Genomic DNA, 22110 nt, shown 5'->3' with positions numbered 1-22110 from the left:
AGTTAACGATCTCTACAGCCTATTCAGTAACGTAAACACGTTACAATATATATTATGAACCTACACCCTGAAGAATATCACCTTCATTTTTAACGACAGGCAACAGATTATGTTATCCTAACTAGCAAATCTGTTGTGACAGCCATGGAGGATCACTTGCATGGGCAGCAAGATCCTGTGATTTAAACCCTTTTACTGTCATCTCTGGGGCCATGAGGAGGGACTAGTCTATATACAAAGAACAAATAGAAGCACAATGCTTAGGTGATTTATATATCTGAAAAAATCCACACATTTCTAAGAATGTAAAAACTTCCATAATACAGTGCACTGAAATGCACATTCAAGGCACACTGAACAGTTTACAATACAGCAAGCTCAGACATGCATTCAAGTCACAGGCTGACACTCTGAACAGTTTTGGCATCATGCTCCATTATTAATAACACTTGTTTTTGTTTTGTACTGAAGTGATATTGAATTCTTTCATCAAAAACCACTATTTCTGGTACATTTTTATCTGCCTTTAATACTGCCCTGGCTCCTTAATCTTTCGCAAACTGGACCCATGTTAATGGGACTTCTCTTAGTAGACTCCACCTGAATATGTATAACAAACTACCTTAACACAAAACTGGCTGGCGCTCTTTTAGTTTCTATCAATATAAATGAAGAATTAATAATTTATATGCCTCTGGTTCAGGACACAAGTGTTTAAATTCAGAAATTACATGAGAAAACACTGCATGTTTTGAACAGTTCATCAAATTTCAGCCTGTTCTGAAATCTGGCTGTTCAAAAAATACACACAGGAGCTATACAGTAATGGAATCACAGCAAATTGTTTGGTCACATCACTTTATCTTACTTAAAATCAATGTGATAAACTTCAGTGTTCCACAGAATTCTACTCAAGAAAAGCAAGATGGGTGTGAGAAGTAAAGTAAAGGTATCCCTGTAAGAGACCGTGGAGGACCATAGGGTTGTAAGATGTTGAGGTTCCCACATTTTCTAGACAATCAGCTCATAGATGATGGCAAGGTTGTCAGCCCTACGCGCCAGCCACCCTTTACCCCCAACAATATTCCAAGAGTATTCGTGCTACTCAAGTCTGCTAGAGGATGAGTTAACCCCAGGGCCTTAGCATGGTTGGAAGGGTTAGGTCAATTGAAAAAAAATCCAATGACCTCATCAGGACTTGAACCCACGACCTTCCGGCTTGTAGCATAGTGCCTCAACTAACTACGCTACCAGGAAATTAAAAATGCAACAAGAAAGAACTGAAATGCTGCCGCAGTACAGTGCAAATTCCCCAAGGAAAAACCCCCACCAACACACATACACTCAATAACCAGGCATGAAAACTGAAAGTCTGTTAGCTTACTTTTGACATCCTCATGTGGCTGTACCATATTATTTTCTGGAACTGCATTAGATTGCAGTTGCCGAGAAGCAAGCCCAGGATACCTCGATCGTACACCAGGGGTGACAGCAGGAGCACCAGCTGCTTCAGGAAGAGTTACTGTAACTGTCCCAGAATTCTGAAAATACAAAATGATTGTGTACTGTTACATCATCACAGGGGAAATTAAATAAAATCCCACTGTTCCCTACAGAAACCTTCAATAGAGACTTCCCTGTATATAGTGTCTAAGGACAGGATGATTAGTAAATAATGAAACAGAAAGGATGTGTACATTCATGGTCAGCTACAGAGGTACAAACAGCATTTTTCATAGACATCCCTAATGTACAGTAATCTACCCCACAATGTTTGTCAGATGAAGCATACAGCTTCAAGGGTGAAGACAAATCAGATATAACAGATATACCTCTTAAAAATAAAAACTGCACAATTCATTTCAGCCTAATATTAACAGGCAGCAACTAACACCAAGTTGAAGGCTACACACCCATTAGTGTCCATTAATTACTCAACACTTAGGTAGAAAACCCTTAAGATTTAAAAGGGGCAGCCTGCTACTGGACACCATACTGAAATATTTGTATCTACCTCCCATCCTCTCAACGTTCCATCTTAATGTTACCCTCCCTTAACAGCACGAAATATCAAGCAATCACTTCTCATCTAGTGTCTGTGAGCCCTTAAAATTTGCTCCCTAAGTCTGATCTGCAAAAGAACACCAATCTGTGCTGGTCTACCTCCAAATGGTTTTAATTTCAAAACAGGAATTCAGTTTTATTTCAAACACTGAAACAAATACCTGGCTAAATTTCTGGTAATAAATCCACAAAGGTTAGGGTGAGACCATGCCAAATCAACACAGGCCCATTTCTGTCATCAATTAAATCACCTCACAATGTATAAAAATATAACTGTTCTCTTGTCCCATATGAGTGAAACTTGGTCTCTCACCCCATGAGAAGAAAAAAGATTTAACATGTTTAAGAATAGGATGCTGAGGAGAATATTTGGATAAAATGCTTTTAACTGAACACAGAGACACAGTCCAGCTACCAAAACATCATTCTTAAATACAAAACAGGATGACTGATAAGAGTATTTGGATTGAACAGGAAGGAAGTAACAGGAAATTGCATAATAAGAATCATTAATATTTGTATCCTTAACCTTGTATTATTAGGGTGATCAAAAATGAGTTCAGCAGAACACATCTGAAAAAAAAAAAAGAACTCCATGGCCTGTAGTTCACAAGTGCACTATATCGACCAAGCAACTGCCGCTTGTTGGCGAAGTTAGTGCCAACTTCTGCAGACAGAGGGTGCCACATGGTCAGCACAACAGATCCCCATGGCCGTTAATTTCGGTTTTCTAGATTGGAACCGCTATTTCCTTGAAATAGCTCCTTAATTATTCTCACGAGGCTGAGTGGACCTTGTTCCAGACCCACTGCTTCTCAAAAAAGCTTGTAGCGCAGGGAATCGAACCCGGGACCTCTGGATCTGTAGCCAGGAACTCTTGACTACTAGACCACAGAGATATGAACTTAAATGGAGAAACCTGAAAGGAAGAGACCTCTTCAGAGAATTAAGTGTAAATGGGAAGGCAATGTTAAAATGGATATGTGAACTGATGCTATGGGATTCATCATTATAGGGGCATTGCTATCAACCCCAGGTTCTACAAAAGGTGGACAATCTCTTGAATAGCTCAGAGAATATTAGCTCCTAAGGAATCTGCTCCATACAATTGTCACACATGATCGTGACAAAAAAAATAAGAATCAACAAAATTACATAACGGGATATTTCATTATTTTCATTTAAGCATAGGGACAATCTTCCTTGACCTCCCTCAAGCTGCAACTGATACCATGCACAGAGTCAAAAATATGCAGACTCAGACACTGGAGAAATAAATTCCAAACACTTTCCAGGCTACAAGAACAACACAATACCTCGAAACAGGGCCTGCCTATATATGGGTTAAAATGGCTTGTTCTGCCATCTCATGATGCACCAGGGAACAAATTTTTAAGTTTCTGCACATTAAATGTACAAGTTCTCACATGAATAAATAAACAGAAAATTTTTTACAATAGAATTCAACACAGAATGATTATAGAGATGTGAACTGCATTCATTTGGCTTAGGACAATGGAGATGAAAGGTTTTCTTAACCTTCCAGTGCTGGGCGACGTACATAGCACGTCGGCATTTAAATGCCACATCTCGCCGGGCAACGCTGTCATGCGTCTTGTGCTGCTTTTCATGTAAAGTAATACTTTTGCTATAAAATGAAAGAGGAAAGTTCTGTCTATCATTTCGTACATTCGTTATCCCACTTTGAACTTCCCGGGGTATTTTTTTTTACATTAGAAGTCTCTGAAGAAGTTCCGTAGCTTGCCGTCTAGGTTGCAGTATTGCCATACAAATCTGTCTCCATCTCTTGGAGAGTTAGGAACTAAATATGCTAGGTTTATAGTCTGTGACCTCCTTGCGTGTTGGTTGAAGGAAAGTCTGTGATCTCTCTGCGTGTTGGTCGATAAAAAAATCGATTTCCATTCACCAGTGACGAGTGCTGCTTCTTGAACGGAATGAGAAACCACGTGTAGAAAACCTAACAAGAAAGATACGTGACGCTGACCTCTGTTATGACAGCAGTTAGATATGATAAACAAATGCCTTGTTTGCATTCCATGAGGTTCTGTTTGTTCCACATAGCTAATGCAGCTTGCATGTAGCAGCCATAGCTGAGACAAGCAAGAGACGTTCAGCTGTGTTGAGTGACGAGGACTTACAGTGTTTGCTTGAAAGTGATTCCGAACAAAGTCTGTCAGATTCGGATTTTGACACTGAAAGCAAGTTAGATGATCGTGCCTTGATTGAAGCTGTTGGAAATGAGGGCAGCATTGAGTGTTTCCGCGACTACCACACATAGCTGAATTTTTAAGGTAATTAATAATTTTTATACGCTTACTGGCCCAAAAATAATTTTAAAGTAGTGTGGGTCAATACTTTAATTCTATATACTTCTCTTGACGTTGTGTGAAAATCTGAAAAACAGAACTCCAGTTTTTCCCCGTTTATTAAGCTTTAAGTGAAGTGCTGCATTCTTCGATTAAATTATTTAAATAGCCACCGGCATTGGAGTGCAAAAACGATTTATATGCCCCCGGGACTGAAGGGTTAATGATGCCACTGAACTGTGCTGTTTTAACAACTGGGAACTTCTTCAAAAGTTGAACAATAACTGCCTGCTACAAAATGACTGTGTAGCGGGCAGTAAGGTAGGTCATTAGTATTTATATTTAGAAACTGTGCACGACACTATGGCAGGTCCTCACTCTTGCCTGCTCAGAATGCAGATGTCCAGTCTGTCTCTCTAACTGTTTCTGCTGTTCTTCTAATCTTCACCATCACATTCACACCCAACTTTGGGGCCCACCTAGCATCTTATCTAATGGATACCAAGTCTCTTTTTCTAAAAGAAAAGCAGCTGAAGAATATACTGGACCTACCAGTTTCAACTAAGGCTGAAATTAATGTATGAACTTGTGTCACCACCCCTCCTTACACCTTCACAACATAGCGCAATGGAACAGGAAAAACTCTACCCTCACCTTATGGTAAAGCCCATGCTGTTTAGTTTCATGTAACTATGAATGTGAAACAAATACCGTTACTGTATGGGTTAAACTAAGGGATTCCAAATTCTCCCAGCTCTTTCCAAAGACCAAGAACCTCCTCCCTTCAGATTGTAGATAACATTCTACCAGACTATTTGGCATCATTTCCAAGAAAACAGTACTACTTTCTGCTAGTTTTATATTACATTGTAAAGAGGACTCAATGAGAATGTTTATGATAACCAGGCTAAACTAACTGCCTGGGGGAGAAGTAGATATACACTAATGGCTTAGTGTAAACAAGAAATTTCTATTGTGAATAACCAAGGACAACATAGCAATACTGCTGTATTAGAATCAGCCTGTAATTCCTCCAAACTTAATACATGCAGGAATATGATCGCTTCACCATCACACATTACAGGACTGATGCAATATTTATTAACAACTCTAAATTAATTTCAAGTTTAAAACTGCAACAGTAAAAACAGTATTTATACTCACACGAAAAAACTTTGGATTCACATATATGGTAGGAGGCTCAGCTGTGATTGGCCATGATGGATCCATTGCATTTACATGTACATCTACCGCATTCAACTTCTCTGACGGGAACACTTCACTCCAAGTTTCACATGATATGAACATCTGGGCCATTGTGTTTTCTCATCCACCTACAAGAAGGAAGTACAATACATGAATCAGTCCCATAATATATGATAGTTTCTTGATCACATCTACAATACTTGGCAGCAAGAATTATTAAAATGATGCATACCTCATGCTTTACACGACCAACAACCTCATTTAACAATTAGATACAACTTTAACTTAAATTAAGTTTCCTTACAGCAAAATTTCTCCCTTGTCACCAACTGACATGACCATGCTCACAAAAGGAAAAAAAAATACTCATATCTGTGGTAGCAAGAAACCATATCCTCTGTAACAAGCTATTTCTTACATTAAGAGTAGCACAAGAGAATATATCCAAGTCTTTTACCATCATGAACAGCTTTTTGCTCTTTGCATATGATTGGCTATTTTTATCAGTCAATAATGAAACACAGATAGATAACAGTTGTGAATTGCAGAATTTTAAGGCAAAAAATATATATACACTTCTGACACCAGTGTAACGTGTTTAGTTACTGAAGACGCCGTCCGGATTGTTAATTGGTTTATTTAACAATCTACAAGTCTTGGCTACAATTAATTATAACAATGTTGCGGGGTTTCACACTTTATAACCCTATTTCCAATAATCTCTTCACACTGTTGCAGAGTTTCACACTTTATAACCCTATTCGCAATAATCAATTCACACTATCACGATTCACTCGTTACAACTGAACTCAGTGACTACTACAATTCAACTCTTAGGCTGCTGCCTTGAGAAATCGTTCACTGCTGACTAACTGCTGCCTAGCTCGTAACTAACTCGTAACTGTTGCCTTGAGAACTGTCTTCAGCGGCTGTGTAGGTTCCTTATATAATTTTCATTTCGTGCATCCTGATGTGTTACAATATATACAACTTATTTATTTGACCGTCACAGCACAACAATTAAAGAACTTAAAGGACAATGCCCAGATATAGTTCTGCTACATGTTTCGGCCACTAGTGGCCATCATCAGGCAGACACAATTCAACAAACATGTATTTATATATGCATCTAGCTTGACAAGCGTTTATAATTTTCATTTCGTGCATCCTGTTGTGTTACAATATATACAACTTATTTATTTGACCGTCACAACACAACAATTAAAGAACTTCAAGGACAATACCCAGATATAGTTCTGTTACATGTTCCAGCCACTAGTGGCCATCATCAGGCAGACACAATTCAACAAACAATTAATTATTAATTAATTATTGGGCCTCCTATACAATTTTATAAAGAAACATCGAATTTACAATTTGTCGATGGAAACGTATGAAAAGTGAAACCAACGACTGATTTGATGTCATAAAACATCAATCAAATTTTAATTTTGTTTTTCTATATATGACTTTTTATTGGTTTTAAATAACCTCTTATTGTATTCTTATTGCAAATTATCTTAGATGATTTATAACACTGTATAAAATTCTGTGTACTGCAGTTCAGTGGTGTACTTTGTTGAATTGTCTCTGCCTGATGATGGCCACCAATGGCCAAAACATGTAGCAGAACTACATCTGGGCATTGTCCTTGAACTTCTTTAATTGTTGTGTTGTGACAGTCAAATAAATAAGTTGTATATTTCCTTATATAGTCGCAGGGTTTGCCTGTTACGAAATGGGTTACGCTGTAGCCTGACGCCATGTTACGTCACCGCGAGAAGAGGGGCGGGGTGTTGACTTGCCTATTATCATAGTAACGTCAGCGTTCTGATGCCGCCACGTACTGCTGGGGGTGGGAGGAGACAATACTTAATTGAATTGAATTTATTTACATTCTATAAATCCTAAGCAGGTTAGTACCTTTGGATACAGAACAAGTCAAAAGGTTACATATATAAGTACAGGCAATTTTAGCTTAAAAATTAATATAACTTAATTTTACATCATTCTCTATTTACATTGAAGTATTCATCTAAAGAGTATAAGGAATGAGCATGTAGATAATTCTTTAACTCTGATTTAAACTTTTTAGTATCACTGCCCAAGTTTTTAATACTTTGTGGCAGATTGTTGAACACTTTTATGCCAGTAAAGTAGACTCCTTTTTGATATACTGATAAAGTTGATGAGGGTAGGTGGAAGTTATATTTTTGTCTAGTATTCATGTTATAGACATCAGAATTTAATTTGAATTTATCTTTGTTGTAAACAACAAATAAGAGAAGCGATAATATGTATTGCGATTGAAGAGGTAGAATTTTTAATTTCTTAAATAATTCTCTACATGAATCTCTACTTCTACATCCTGTAATGATTCTAATTATATTCTTTTGTATTTTAAAAATTATTACACTATGTGAAGAGTTCCCCCAAAATATTAATCCATAGTTCATAATAGAATGAAAGTAGGCATGGTAAACCATCTTCAATGTTTCCTGTGACATAAAAGGCTTAATTGATCTCATCGCATAGCAAGCTGCATTTAATTTAGGTATAATTTGTTCAATATGTATTTTCCAAGACAGTGTACTGTCTACATGTATTCCAAGGAATTTTGTATCAAGACTTTACAGATTACATTGTAAGCTATCAAGGTCTCAAAACCTGGAGCTGGATAACATTACGGTAACAAAACAAAGTTCATGAATGGGCAGATTATTGATCAAAATCACACATCAGGACAGACAAAATAATTCAGCATTTCTACACACATTTACTCTCATGTATATCAGCTGTTTCCGGGAGCATGCAGTAGCATAATTGGTTGAGGCACTACGCTACAAGCCGGAAGGTCATGGGATTGAATCCCTATGAGGTCATTGGATTTTTTCAATTTACCTAATCCTTCCAGCCGCACTATGGACCTGGAAATGAATACACCCCAAACGAGAGTCCCCCCCGAAAAATCAAAATATGTAATACCTTTTCAAAAACACCGTACAAGGTTGAAACAAAGTTCTGAGTGAAGAGCGAAGTATATACATCTCCAACATTCTTCATGATAGAATCAACGAGGTATAATATGTTCTTCGGCTACCTCTTTCGCTACCTTGGACATATTTACCCTAGTTGTATTCATTCTCACCACACTTAACTCCAACAGAATAAAATCGCCTTAGTTTAGTAACTGTTCACCCTAGATGTATTCATTCTCACCACACTTAACTCCAACAGAATAAAATCGCCTTAGTTTAGTAACTGTTCACCCTAGATGTATTCATTCTCACCACACTTAACTCCAACAGAATAAAATCGCCTTAGTTTAGTAATTGTTCACAATCTCATTGGGAAACCACAGATATAACGGAACTAAAAAACAGTTTAACATCTGCAACTCATGATTCCATATTAAACAGGACTTCGGAACACCTTGAAAATCACCTATTAAAACTCCAGCACTAACATACTGATATGTTTCCTGCAAAAAATGTTTTAGTATCTGTAAAAAAGAACTGAACCTCTCCCTCCAGGCCTCCAGGCCTTCTCTCTGCTACTTATGTGTATAACTGAAAATGGCTACCTACGTATCCATATCTATAATGAAACACGGCCCCTAATTGGTCGCCGGCGAACACTATATAGTATAGCACTTCTCAATCTCCAATCACATCGATTGTCGCTTTATGCGTGAATTTGTAACTTCTACATCATCCGATAGGTGTCACAATCGTCACGGTCGTCACAATGGAGAATTGATGGTTGGATTTGGAAATAAATTGTAAAACTAATAAATAGGCACCACTAATACTAAATACATATATATAAAATTGTTTGCCATGTAATACGGTACTTAAAGTTTGAAAAGTAATTGATATAATATGACAAGGTTATCTAGGCGAAATGGGCAGCTCTTGCAGTCAAGGTGAAAGGCTAAATGAGCAAATGAGTGCAAGGAAACAAGATGGCGACTGAGATTAAGTTGTACACACGGTCTGAATGTCTGAATTAATCGAAATAAACTCTTGAAGAAAGCAGTCTTCTGGGATTTGGCACCGTGTATATGTGGTGTTAACCGACGTTTCGGATGAAGGTATCGCCTCCATCTTCAGGGTAGAAGAAAAAAATATCTGTAAACCGGTTCTCACGGTCTCTTCGCTTGCAGATTTCTTATATATTTTTTCTTCTACCCTGAAGATGGAGGCGATACGTTCCTCCGAAACGTTAACACCACATATACACGGTGCCAAATCCCAGAAGACTGCTTTCTACATAGTCACCGCCGTGAAAGCCTCAAATCTTACAAATAATCTCTTGTTTAAAGAGTTTGAAGAGACTTCCGTCAGACTTGAGGTTATACGTGGTGTAGCGGTGAATGTGAAGTCGGACGACTCTCAAAATAGTTGGCTAACGACCGAATGTAAAAGGTATAGAAATATTGAAAAGAAGAACATAGGAACTGTACATATACTCCATACTTTCCTGTAACTACTAATAACCGGTATAACGTTCTATTAAATCTAATGGACTACCCATCAGCTGGAGAAGATGGCGCATCTAAAACAGAAGGAATTACATCGGTGAAGAAGTTAAAGAATCATCGTGATACAGAAAATGCACAGACTAGGCATTATATAAAGGATCGTATTGGTGTACCAAAAAAAGTGCATAATCGAGATGAGGAAGTGGTCACTCTTCATAATTATGTAAGTGAATTATATCCCAAATTGCTGAGTAGTAAAAAACAATCTCACAAAATCTTCAAACCATAAAATATTGTTGATAGGTGATAGTCATCTAAGAGGCTACTCAGAAAATATGAAACACTATTTGAATGATCAGTTCCAAGTAAGTGGTTACATTAAACCTGGAGCTGGTACCAAAATAATATTGGGACAAGCTACAAAAGATGTTGATAATTTGATAGACAAATATTTTATTATTTGTTGTGGGTCAAACGATGTTGGTAGAGTAAAATTAAGTACGGTTTTTAATGATTTTATTGAATTCATTAAGAGAGTCACTAATATGATTGTGATTCTTTTAACAGTCTCTTTTTAAAGGCATGACCTAAAAGGTCCTAATATTACTCTCGATGAAATTACTAATTTTAATAGAAAACTACTCAAGCTCAAAAAACTATTTCCACATCTCAGTCTGGTGGGAATAAATTAAAATAGACACTTGTGTATTAAACATGGATTACGCTTGAATGATCTGGGTAAAGAAATACTATCATTCAGTTTAGTTCTTCAGATTTTTCCTCTTATAGAGAAGGAAAATAATCTCAGCACAAATATCATAGCACTCAGATATCATGAAGTTCAACCTTGAACAATTAGTTCTTCTGTAAATCAACTTTTTCCACTGACTTCAGTTGAGATTGTTGAAAATACATTAGTAAAGCATATTAGAAAGAAGCCTGTAATAAAAGCAAAGGATCTTTATGGGAAATTTCAAATTAACTACTAAACGCTATAACACATGTAATTCAAGTGCAGTACATTCTACCAAATTAAATAAAGGTAGCAAATCACCTGTTATACATCATTCTCTGAAAATATATCAGAATATTTGTGGCTTGAGATAATAGGATAAACGAATTATTAAGCTTCTTATATCCAGATTGTCCACATATCATCTGCATAACTGAGCACCATTTAAGTTACACAGATTTGAGTAGTATTGTTATTGAAAATTATAAATTGGGTGCCAGCTATTGTAGGACTACATCGAAAGGTGGAACATGTATATTTTTACTTAATCATTTAAATTGTAATGCCGTGTCTGCGTTACGTCACAGGGCCCCACCCCCTTTTTACTACCTTCCCCCTTCCACTGTTTCACTTCCTGGTTCCGGACAGCTGAGGCCCAACACGAGTGATCCATTCTATTGTGAGCTTGAACTGTTCAGTCGATTCACTCCTTTCCTGGTCTGTACGATTTTGATTGGTTGATTGCCGTAAGCCTATTACCTTCAGGGACTTACATTGTATTCACATTTAGTATCTAATATTGTTGAGACGATGGAAGCAGTATAAATAAATAACATTGTCAGTTCAATTTACTGGTTTAATCACAGTAATAATTATAGAGAAAATCACAAGGAACGAGACAGGGTAATGTCCCCCTTTGTCACAAGAAGGTTGAACACACAAACTCTCAGGCAGCATCAGACTCTCACTGAAATCACTAATTCAGCACGCCCTTCCTTGTGGAAGACTGGCGGAACAAGAGAATGGTAAAGAGCGCCCTCTACACAATATGGAGATATAAGGCGCCAACATTCAAACTATAACAAAATTAATACAAAAGTGATTTTGATTGTTATTAATACTATAACACCCCCCCCTCAATCAAAATATAGAACTTTGATGAACAATTTCTAAACATTTAAAAATCAAAAGAAATTATTCACAAAGTTTAAATCTAATAACAAACCAAAATTTTACTGTGAAACAAACATTCTTCCCCTGAGTGTTTCAAGCTTAATTTTACCCAGAGGTTTTGTAAGAATACCTGCTAACTGATTGCCAGTGTTTATGTAGCTTATTTTAACAAGTCCATCCTGTACCTTTCTTGGACAAAATGGTATTTGATGTCTATGTGTTTCAATCTTTTAGGTTGTTCACAGGATCTGCTTATTTTTATTGCAGACTGATTGTCTTCAAAGATTGACACACACAGATTGATATCTTCAACCACATTTAGTTCAATAACAATGTGACGGAACCAACAAGCCTCACATACACAAGCACACAGGGCTATATGTTCTGCCTCTGTGGAAGACAAGGCAACACAGGGTTGCTTTTTTGTACACCATAACACTATACTTGAAAGCAAAACCCTGTAGTGGATTTTCTGTCTATCTGATCTCCGTCCCAATCAGAATCCACAAATCCCTTAATCAATTCCTGATCTTTTCCTTTCTTGTATACTAATTTTAAGTCAATAGTTTATTTAATATAACGCATTACACGCTATATACATCTCCACAGTTCCATGCTTGCACAAATTTGATATCAGCTAAGCAAGCTCACAGCTGCACGAAGGTCAGGACGAGTACCTAAGACTGCATACATAATAGAGCCTATGGCCTGTCTACATTTTGATTCCAGTTCAGAACTTTCAGATTTTTCCTTTATTAGTAAGTTCTGATCAAAATTTTTATCCATAGGTGTAAAGGAAACCTTACAGTTTAACATGCCAAAGCGATCAAGTACATTCTTTAAATAATTCTCTTGATCCAAAGTGACAACACCATTTTCAATATCTTGATGTACTGATATTCCTATATAGTAAGAACTTGTCCCCAAATCTTTCATCTTAAATGCATTTGACAAACCAGTTTTTAGTTTGTTGACTTTATCTTCATTTGAACCTGTGATAATCAAATCATCAACAAATATTAAAACATAAATCCTTTCATTTTGTTCTACCTTGATATACAAACAATAATCACTTTTTGATTTTTCAAACAAATTGTCTTTCATGAAAGAATCAAAACGTTTATACCAGTTTTTAGGAGCCTTTTTCAAACCATAAATGGATTTGTTTATCCTACAAGTTTTATCTTTGGGTAAATTACAATTCTTTGGCAGTGACATGTAAACTTCTTCAGCAATATATCCATGTAAGAAAGCATTACAGACATCCATTTGATATATGGTCCAATCAAGATTGACACTTACAGCTAAGAGTATCCTAAAAGTCTGCAGCTTTTCCACAGGGGCATAGATATCATATTGTAACCCTTTCTGTTGGAAACCACGAGCTACCAGTCGAGCTTTGAACTGTGTGATTTCATTGTATTCATTTTTCTTTACTTTAAACACCCACTTACTGTCTATTTCGTTGCACTTCACTGGTTTATCCACCACAGTCCAAGTGTCACTCTCTCTGAGAGCTAGAAGTTCCCTTTCGATGGCCTTTTCCCACTCTGTTGCATGTTGAGATTTCATTGCGTCCTCATAGTTTTATCAGCTCATCTATATCAATGGCACCAAAATAAGCTGTGGCATAGTCTGAGTACCTGTCGGGTTTCCGAAGGTTTTCTCTTAGTTGCATGACATTTTGCTGTTGTTTTGGTGGATCATCTTCCTGATACAGTTCATCGTCCTGGACTTCAGTTTGTTCTTGTGCAATGTCGTCCATTTCTTCAATTTGAGTTGGGCTTGGATCATTTTTTTCATATTCAGTGTACTGTTCGCCTTCCTTTTCTTGAACAAATATAAAATCTCTTTCTAAGGTTACTTTGTCAGTATCAGGCAAGTGTATTTTGTTCCCTTTTGTATTTTCTCCAAATCCAACAAAAATCTCCTTTTTACTTTTCATGTCCCACTTCTTACGTAGTTGCTTTGGGATGTGAACCCAAATATCACTTCCAAAAACTGCATTCAGTGATTTTTCTAACCGTCCACCCTCTCTTTAGGCTTCTTGCCCACAAGGTGGTTGCCACTTGTCACTTTGACTGCCCTACCTGGTGTTGCCTCCGTTGAAGTTATTAGGTCGTGGCTGGTTCCGGCTTGACCAGGCTCCACCGCTTCCTCCTTCCGTTGCTGATTACGGGATTGGAATTTCCCGTATAGAACCTGATATTAGGGGCGCCAGCAAGCAGCTAGGTGCTGTTTGCGATTCATTTTAAAGGAGGGAAGGCGTGAGTGGGGTGGAAGCTGGCGATGGGTTTGGTTAGCTCCTGGCGATGAGTTCTCTCCTCAGGTCGGCTAAGGGTCAGGCTCGGACAAGTGAGGGTGAAGCACTTCTGACCAACACAATGCACTTTGCCACTGGAACACTTTATTGTTTCTCACAGTCACTCGGAGTCAAAAATCTACACTATAAGGCTTAGTCTCGGCTTCCAAGCCGCCGGTGCTGTACTTGCTCAAATTATTTAGTTTAACGCGCAAGTATATTTGCGGGGTTTACCTCCGCCACGTTCGAAAGTTTTTAGCAGACTCCTCTAATCTTAAACTGGACTCTCTGCCGAGCCAGAGGTCCTAACTTAATTGTATCCGCCTCCTCTCTTCTCCTCCTAAATTCCCGGATAGGTGGATTCAAATAAGAGGAGTTGGCTTAATTTTGGTTCCGGCCAATGACCGATTGGTTTAGAAGCAGTTTCGGCCTAAAATCCTAAATAGCGAAATTGACAGAGATGCAACTTATGAGGGTCGCTAATGAACCCCTGGCCCTCCCACTGTTGACTTATGACGGGGGGGCGACTGTCACGTCTCGAATTCTCAAAGTGTCTTGCCGCCGTAAGTCAACTTCTGAATTTCTAAAGAAACTCAGTGGGGGTTCCATAAAGTATCATTTCTGCCCTTTTCGAAGCAGCACCAGATGTTTGGAAGCAAGAACTAACAGATGTCTTTGTCCGCGCAAGTTCGGTCTATCTGTTTGTTCTGACTGTGTCTTCCTGTTTCTTAGTAATTCTTACAATTCTACTTTATACGTAAACTACTGAAATAAAAAGAGGGGGGGAAGGATTTCAATGGTTCGGTTACATTTTGGATCATAACTTTTGTTGAATCATAGCTCAAAAGGAGTTTTGTTTTCCACCGAGCTTGTTCCAGTTATGTTTATTATGAAAACAGTTGTATTGGCTGCTTCAGCCCAGTATCTTTTATGAATATTTTTTTCAGCTAGCATTGTCCTGGCAGCCTCTACTATGGTCCTCATCTCTCTTTCTACTTTGCCATTTTGTTCAAGCGTGTGCGTGACCGACGCCTGATGCTTAATATTTGACTTCTCGTGGAACTTCTTCAGTTGTAAAAATTCAGTACCTTGGTCAGTTCTTAAAACTTTGACAGTTTTCCCAGTCTCATTTTGGCACAAAGCTACAAAATCCTGAATTTTTTCAGATGCTTCAAATTTATTTTTTAAGAAATAAACAACTCTGTAGTGAGAGTAATCATCTTTACATACCAGCATATATCGAGAATTATCAATGGAGCTTACTTCCATTGGTCCACAGATATCAGCATGAATTATGGCGCCAACTTCTGTAGTCTTTGTTTTACTCACTGGGAATGGTTCTCGATGCTGTTTGCCTTGTACACATGCTGCACAAAAGAAAGGTTTCTTTTCATCAATCCATTCAATCCCTTTTTCTTTCAATAACTTCTTTAAGTGATTTACATGTCCGTGTGCAAGCCTCTTATGCCACCACATAAGTGTCTTCTTGGTCTGATCCCCTTTTGAGTCTGTGACTAAACACTCATCTTTAAAATCAGAATTTTTGCTTATTTCAAAGTTCAGTTTGTAGAGCCTTTTTTTGTCCTCTCTCTTTGCCACAGCACACACTTTATTTGTCTTGTTCTCTATCAATTTTGAGGTTTTGCTATCTGAATGCAAATAAAAACCTTTGTCTAGGGCTGTACCCAGAGAGAAAAGATTTGTACACATGTCCGGTACATACAGTACATGTTTTTTATTATCACTACATGTTTCGACCTCAAGAGGTCATCCTCAGGTTAAAATTATTCTAATTAGAATAATTTTAACCTGGGTTTTATAAAAGAACTCAGTATATTAGTGAGCATAAATCTGGATAAGATCGAATGAGAAAAAGTGAATGTGACCGCGTGTAATTATACTGCCGTGTTCATACACCTGAGGATGACCTCTTGAGGTCGAAACATGTAGTGATAATAAGAAACGTGTTGTGTAGTCGGTGAATTCACTCTACTATTGACCTGTGTATGACTTAACATTAACTGTGCCTACTCCAATTGCCTTGAGTGGTTTTCCGTCTCCTATCTTCACCTCTTTTTGTATCTTGAGTTCGGAGTAGGTGTCGAACATGTTGATATTTTTGCATATGTGCTGTGTGGCTCCACTGTCTAAATACCAAGCAGTGTTGATTGGATGGGAATTTACACTCATGACTGCTATATTGTCTTGGCTAGTTGAACTTGTCCGGTTCTCTTGTCTGTTTGAGTTTCCCCCTTCATTTTTCTTCTTTCTACACCAGCAGTCAGCCAGCCAATGCCCTTTTTTCTTGCAGTAATTACATTGTTTGACTTGAATCCTTTTCCTGCAGTCTTGTTTAGCATGGCCCGGAATTCCACAATTTTCACACATAGAATTTTTGTTCTGACTTGTTCTTCTTATATTGGTGTTAACTGTACTCGACTTTCTTGCAGCCAGGGCTACTGTTCCTTTTTGTGCATTCATTCTTTCTTCTTCTATAAGCAGCTTAGCAGTTAATTTTCCCAACGTTTGTTCGGTTTCTGATACAGATTCCCATGCCGAAATAAAGTGCTTATCAGCGTCAGGAAGAGTCCTAATGAGCTTGGTGATTACCATTTTCTTGGGGAGTTCCTCTCCTCTTTGTCTGAGCATAGCAACTAGGTGGTTTACTGCTGTAAAATAGGTGTTCTTGTTATCCTCAAATTTCAATGAGTAAAATTTTTGGTACAGCAAATGAACACTAACGTTTGATTCCCTCTCATATACGGAGTGTGGTTTCTTCCGCATTTCACGAGATGTAGTGCAGTTCATTATATGGGTAAGAGGTATAAGCTCCATTCGGGTGACGAGCACGTCTTCAGCTCAAGCGCCTGCCTTTTCCAAGTTGACAACAGAGCGCTTTCTGTAGGAGCTTCTTTTGTACCATCAACATATTCAGGAAGATCCTTCGCAGTTAGAACTACTTTGATTTGAAACTTCCAAGTGTTCCAATTTTCATTGTTCAGTTTGGACATCTGAATTGTAGGCTCCATGTTGGTTGTTATTCTTTGTTCACTTATCGCTTCCCTATTTTAGTCACACAACTAACACAACACTGGTAAATCTATAATAATGTTCCTGGGCCCATAACCTGTTGAGACGATGGAAGCAGTATAAATAAATAACATTGTCAGTTCAATTTACCAGTTTAATCACAGTAATAATTATAGAGAAAATCACAAAGAACGAGGCCCTTCTTTGTGTAAGACTGTCGGAACAGAACAAAACAAAAGAATGGAAGGGAGCGCCCTCTACACAATATAGAGATATAAGACGCCAACATTCAAACTATAACAAAATTAATACAAAAGTGATTTTGATTGTTATTAATACTATAACAGATTTGGTACATGGAATGTTTGAAGTTTGTGTAGGGCAGATTCCCTCAGGGCAGTGGCAGAAGAAATATTAAAATCAAAACTGGGTTTATGTGTCATGGAATGTGTGTCAGTCAGTTGTATTGATTTCTCAGGTTGTGTATTTCGAAATGTTCGAGAGTGTTTAGTTTGTGGCCTTTTTTCTCGATGTTAGGATTTTCATAGTTTGGTCTATCGTGTTGTATGTATGTCCAGTATCTAGGATGTGTTTAGAAAATTTCGAGTTGCATCTGCTAGTTCTGTTATCTTGAATGTGTTCTTTAAAGCAGATTTTAAATGTATGCCCTGTCTTTCCTATGTATTTCATAGGGCATTCTTTGCATTTTAGTTAGTATACTCTGCTCCTGCTGTATATAACCAAGAGAAACGCAACAATTAACCAACGGATCACATCCCACAAAATTGTATTTATAAACTCCATGACAACATGGAACTAATACAACCAACATGGCTGCTAAAGTTTGCACGTGACCTAACAAAGCTTTTAGTTTGAAATTTTAGATATCAATTTTTATAGTATATTTTCTGTCAATTTGTCACTCGTATCATATATCATTTAATAATGTGTCCATTTTTATCAGTTTTTACCTTTTTAATATTTTGAATATATTCCCAAGATATATTTGCTACAATACAGAAATCTGTTAACTAATATGGATCCGTATTGTACCCAGTGCGTTTAATTATTTGACATATGTTCATTTAAGGCTTGATGATGTCTGAATTGTGGTCAAAACATGTAGCATACCTGTATTTGTAATAAATAAGTTAAATGTACATTAACATCTACTATCTCTGTTGAAGATATTCCCATACCACTTGTCAAATATTAATAGTCGGGGGTTGACGTATATTGGTGCTCTTTGCCTGTGTTCCCCAGACATGTCTCCAGAAGAGAGCCTGTGCCTACCTATGCAATTTTAAATTCCCCTAACTCTGCTACCTCTCATTACAAAGTGTACATGACATGTAGAATACTGTCCCTTGTGTAATATAACATCATCTACGGAGAGATGAGAAATGAAAGCAAGAGGGAATGTTTGTGAATAAATTCAAAGATTTTTCCATTCATTAACCACTTTTACTTAATGGCTGAGCAGACAGATATATTTGTGGACCCCTGGTACTATTTTCATTACTGAGCAGTCCCTATAGGATGGGATGGTATAAATTGGATTGATCTGGTTGAGGATAGGGACCAGTGGGGGGCTCTTGTGAACACGGTAATGAACCTTCGGTTCCATAAAATGCTGGGGAGTTCTTGAGTGTTGATGGCCCCTAACTATACCGTTGTTAGAATAAGTTGTTCTTTACCTGTGTCATCTTTTGTTTGCAGTACAGTGCAACAATATCTGACTGTCATGGTGGTGCAGTTTGACTTCCTGACTGATTTGGAAGGATTTGCATTTACACGCCTTAAACATAAAATAGACTGTGTCAAGGCAAATATTAATTATGTTTTTTTTTTCTTTAGGTACTAATAAGTAAAATTTAGTTATGCATACTTGATATGTTCCTTATATTTGTTTGTGCTTGAATATGTTCCTATATGTTGCAAGAGTTATTTATGTAATAAACAAAATATTTACCTCAGATTGTGTTGCCACCTCTTTAATTTTCTGCATTGGTAGATGTTGTAATGAACTTGTTTGACATCTCACAGCCAAACTTTGTGATAATTATTTTGAATTCAGACAGGCCATATGAAAAGATGTTTTATTCATAGTTAGTTTAATGTATTAACTGAGGCTACATATTGTGCATACGAGTGACTACATACACTTTACAGATCAGTGTCCTGAATCTATTACAATCTCCTCTAGCTGTTTCCTGGCAGTGTATTTAAACACAGGAAGTATAACACTCTCACTGAATTACAGACTCCAAATATCACATACACTCAAGTGCCAAACGTCATGGGATAGCAGTAAGTAAATTTATTTTTAAGTGGCACCACTGTCCCTTGACAGCTTGGGTATGCCAAGAGCAGTATCAGTTGTGAGGTGTTCTCTCACAAGTCAGGTTGAACACCGGCCAGTCTGCTTATGGCAAGCTGACGTGAATTATCGGAGTTTGAACAGGGCATGATAGTGGGTGCCTGGTGGATGGGACATTCCATTTCCGAAGTTGTGCAGTCATTCAACATTTCTCGATCCACGGTGTCACGTGTGTACCGGGAATTCCTTGTGGAAGGCATTTCCACCCACTGGACAGCGCAGTGGCCGACCACGAGTGCTTAATGATCGTGACCAGTGGCGTCTAGCTAGAATTGTCCGTGGTAACAGACAAGCAACACTGGCTGAAATTATATCCACATTCAATGCAGTAGGTACCAGATGCATATCCAGCAGGTCAGTGCAGCGTTCTTTAGCTTCTGTGGGATATGGGAGCAAAAGATCGACCATAGTGCCTCTGTTAACACCACGACGCCAGACACAGTGCCTCACGTGGGCTTGTGACATTGCTAATTGGACCCTGGAGGATTGGCAACCTCTGGTGTGGTCAAATGAGTCATGGTACCAGTTGTTTTGGGCATATGGTAGGGTTCGGGAGTGGCGCAGACCCCATGAGACCATGGACCCCAGTTGTCAACAAGGGACTGTGTAGGCTAGTTGTGGTTCCAGACTGGTGTGGGGTGTGTTCACGTGACATGAGTTGGGTCTGCTCGTCCACCTAAACATGTCATTGACTGGTGACCATTTGTAGCCCTTCATGGAATTCATGTACGCCAACAACGATGGGATATTACAGCAGGACAATGCACCGTGTCGTCAGGCCGGAGTTGTCCAGAATTGGTTTGAGGAGCATTCTGGAGACTTCCAACGAATGGTGTGGCCACCACGTTCGCCCGAGATGAACCCAGTCGAGCATTTATGGGACGTGGTGGAGAGGTCCATTCGCACCCAAAATCTTGCACCTACAAGTACGAGGGAGCTGTGTATGGCTATCCAGATGGCATGGCTCAACATCTCAGAGGTCTTCAGTCCACTTGAGGAATCGATGCCACGTCAAGTTGCTGTACTTCGCTGGGCTAGAGGGGGTCCTACACGATACTAGGTACCTATCCCATAACTTTTGGCTCTTCAGTGTATAAGGTCTTCTCTACACCACCAGGCTTTCATTGCCATGTAACTAGCTCCAAATGTGGATCCAGCAATGCTGACAAGCTGTGCCAGGTCAGGATACTCCCATGTTTGCTGACCTGCAACATATACAGTGGATCCATTTTTATTAAGAAGCTTTCTAAGGGACCAAGAAGGAAAATATTTTAAAAGGGCAGGCTTCAAAATGTTTACAGAATTAGTTATGTCCTTTGCAGAGAACTAACAAAAGAGACTTATTTTTAAATTGAATAATTACACACTCCCATATATACCCTACATGTTCCTGCTGTATTGGTTATAAAGTCCAAGAGTCTCTTCTGAAATGTCATTCTTTCTTGAATATCGAATCTAGTGTCATTTGGTTTACTTGTCTTTCATACAAATTTGAGGTGAAGGTTTCCAGTTCCTTGAGGCTTCTAATGACTGAATATGGCACATCAAACAGACGAATTTTCCTGTTTTAGGCTGCCATTCTCCTTCCCAAACATGTCAGGAACACCAGGAACAGTGTATATGCTATCTGTGCACAACTGCTATGTCTAACAGTTTCCTGGTTCACATAATGTTAAAGGTGAGGACAATGCTGAGTGATTCATCAACATTTTCATATTCTTAAGGGGAACTAGTTCATGCACAGCATAATGTTTCTGGCAGATTTCTTCCCTTCTGAAGAACAGACTCATGAAGTGTAACACTTAGAAGAAACTGTACTGGTGATAAGAATATTTCATTTCTCTTTTTGTTTGAAACACTTTCCACTGTGATAAATATTTATCAAGTTGCATAATGCACGAAAAACACACAAAGTCTCCATTATTGCTGACAGATTTTTATCAAAAGTGGAATGTATCAAATTACTTTAGTAAAAATGCCTTAAAAGAAACACTGAAAACCCATTTACTGGGGTTTTTTTTCTTATTCCATTACTCTACAGTAGGCAGAAGCCTTAGATACAGAATTGTGTCAATTTATCTTGCTAATACTCATAAGCAATTGTCAAGAAGACTTATAAAATAAGACAATGCATGTTTACATCATAATACAATTTCTCTCTAGCATAATACATTCAAATTTATCATTGATTAAAATTTAAGATAAAAGTTTTCATCAAAAGTAACAGAATATTTTGGTCATATAGTTTAAACATATATAACAAATCCAACATATAAAAACATTACATTTATAAAATTACAAAATTAAAATTTCATGATGACTACATATCATTTGTCCCTAGTCCAATAAAACATACAATGAGGCTTCGTACAGACAGCCCAAGTTGTCAGGATAACACACACAGGTCGCAAT

General features: G+C 37.9%; 1 protein-coding gene and 1 long non-coding RNA gene across 2 annotated transcripts; one reads left to right on the top strand and one right to left on the bottom strand.

Moving 5' to 3' along the window:
* Nucleotides 1–1192: 1192 nt before the first annotated feature.
* Nucleotides 1193–9035, bottom strand: LOC111873674. Its single transcript, XM_023868591.2, has 3 exons — nucleotides 8583–9035; nucleotides 5556–5725; nucleotides 1193–1541 (listed from the first exon to the last, which is right to left on the bottom strand). Exons 2-3 carry the CDS (start codon nucleotides 5706–5708, stop codon nucleotides 1248–1250), a joined length of 447 nt encoding a protein of 148 aa, XP_023724359.1. The 5' UTR covers nucleotides 5709–5725; nucleotides 8583–9035; the 3' UTR covers nucleotides 1193–1247.
* Nucleotides 9036–9551: 516 nt separating this feature from the next.
* Nucleotides 9552–19294, top strand: LOC111873673. The gene is made up of 3 exons (XR_002844416.1): nucleotides 9552–9590; nucleotides 9922–10303; nucleotides 19038–19294. It is a non-coding gene; the product is annotated as an uncharacterized LOC111873673 (long non-coding RNA).
* The last annotated feature ends 2816 nt before the right edge of the window (nucleotides 19295–22110 follow it).

Source organism: Cryptotermes secundus, unplaced genomic scaffold (genome assembly GCF_002891405.2).
Source record: "Cryptotermes secundus unplaced genomic scaffold, Csec_1.0 scaffold1469, whole genome shotgun sequence".
NCBI classification, from domain to species: domain Eukaryota; kingdom Metazoa; phylum Arthropoda; class Insecta; order Blattodea; family Kalotermitidae; genus Cryptotermes; species Cryptotermes secundus.
This window is presented reverse-complemented; position numbering and strand designations above follow the sequence as displayed.

Coding starts and splice junctions, on each gene's coding strand:
- LOC111873674 (XM_023868591.2), bottom strand. CDS start 5,708: ATGGCCCAGATGTTCATATCATGTGAAACTTGGAGTGAAGTGTTCCCG. Junction 1,542..5,555: donor TGAATCCAAAGTTTTTTCGT/GTGAGTATAAAT, acceptor TTGTATTTTCAG/AATTCTGGGACAGTTACAGT.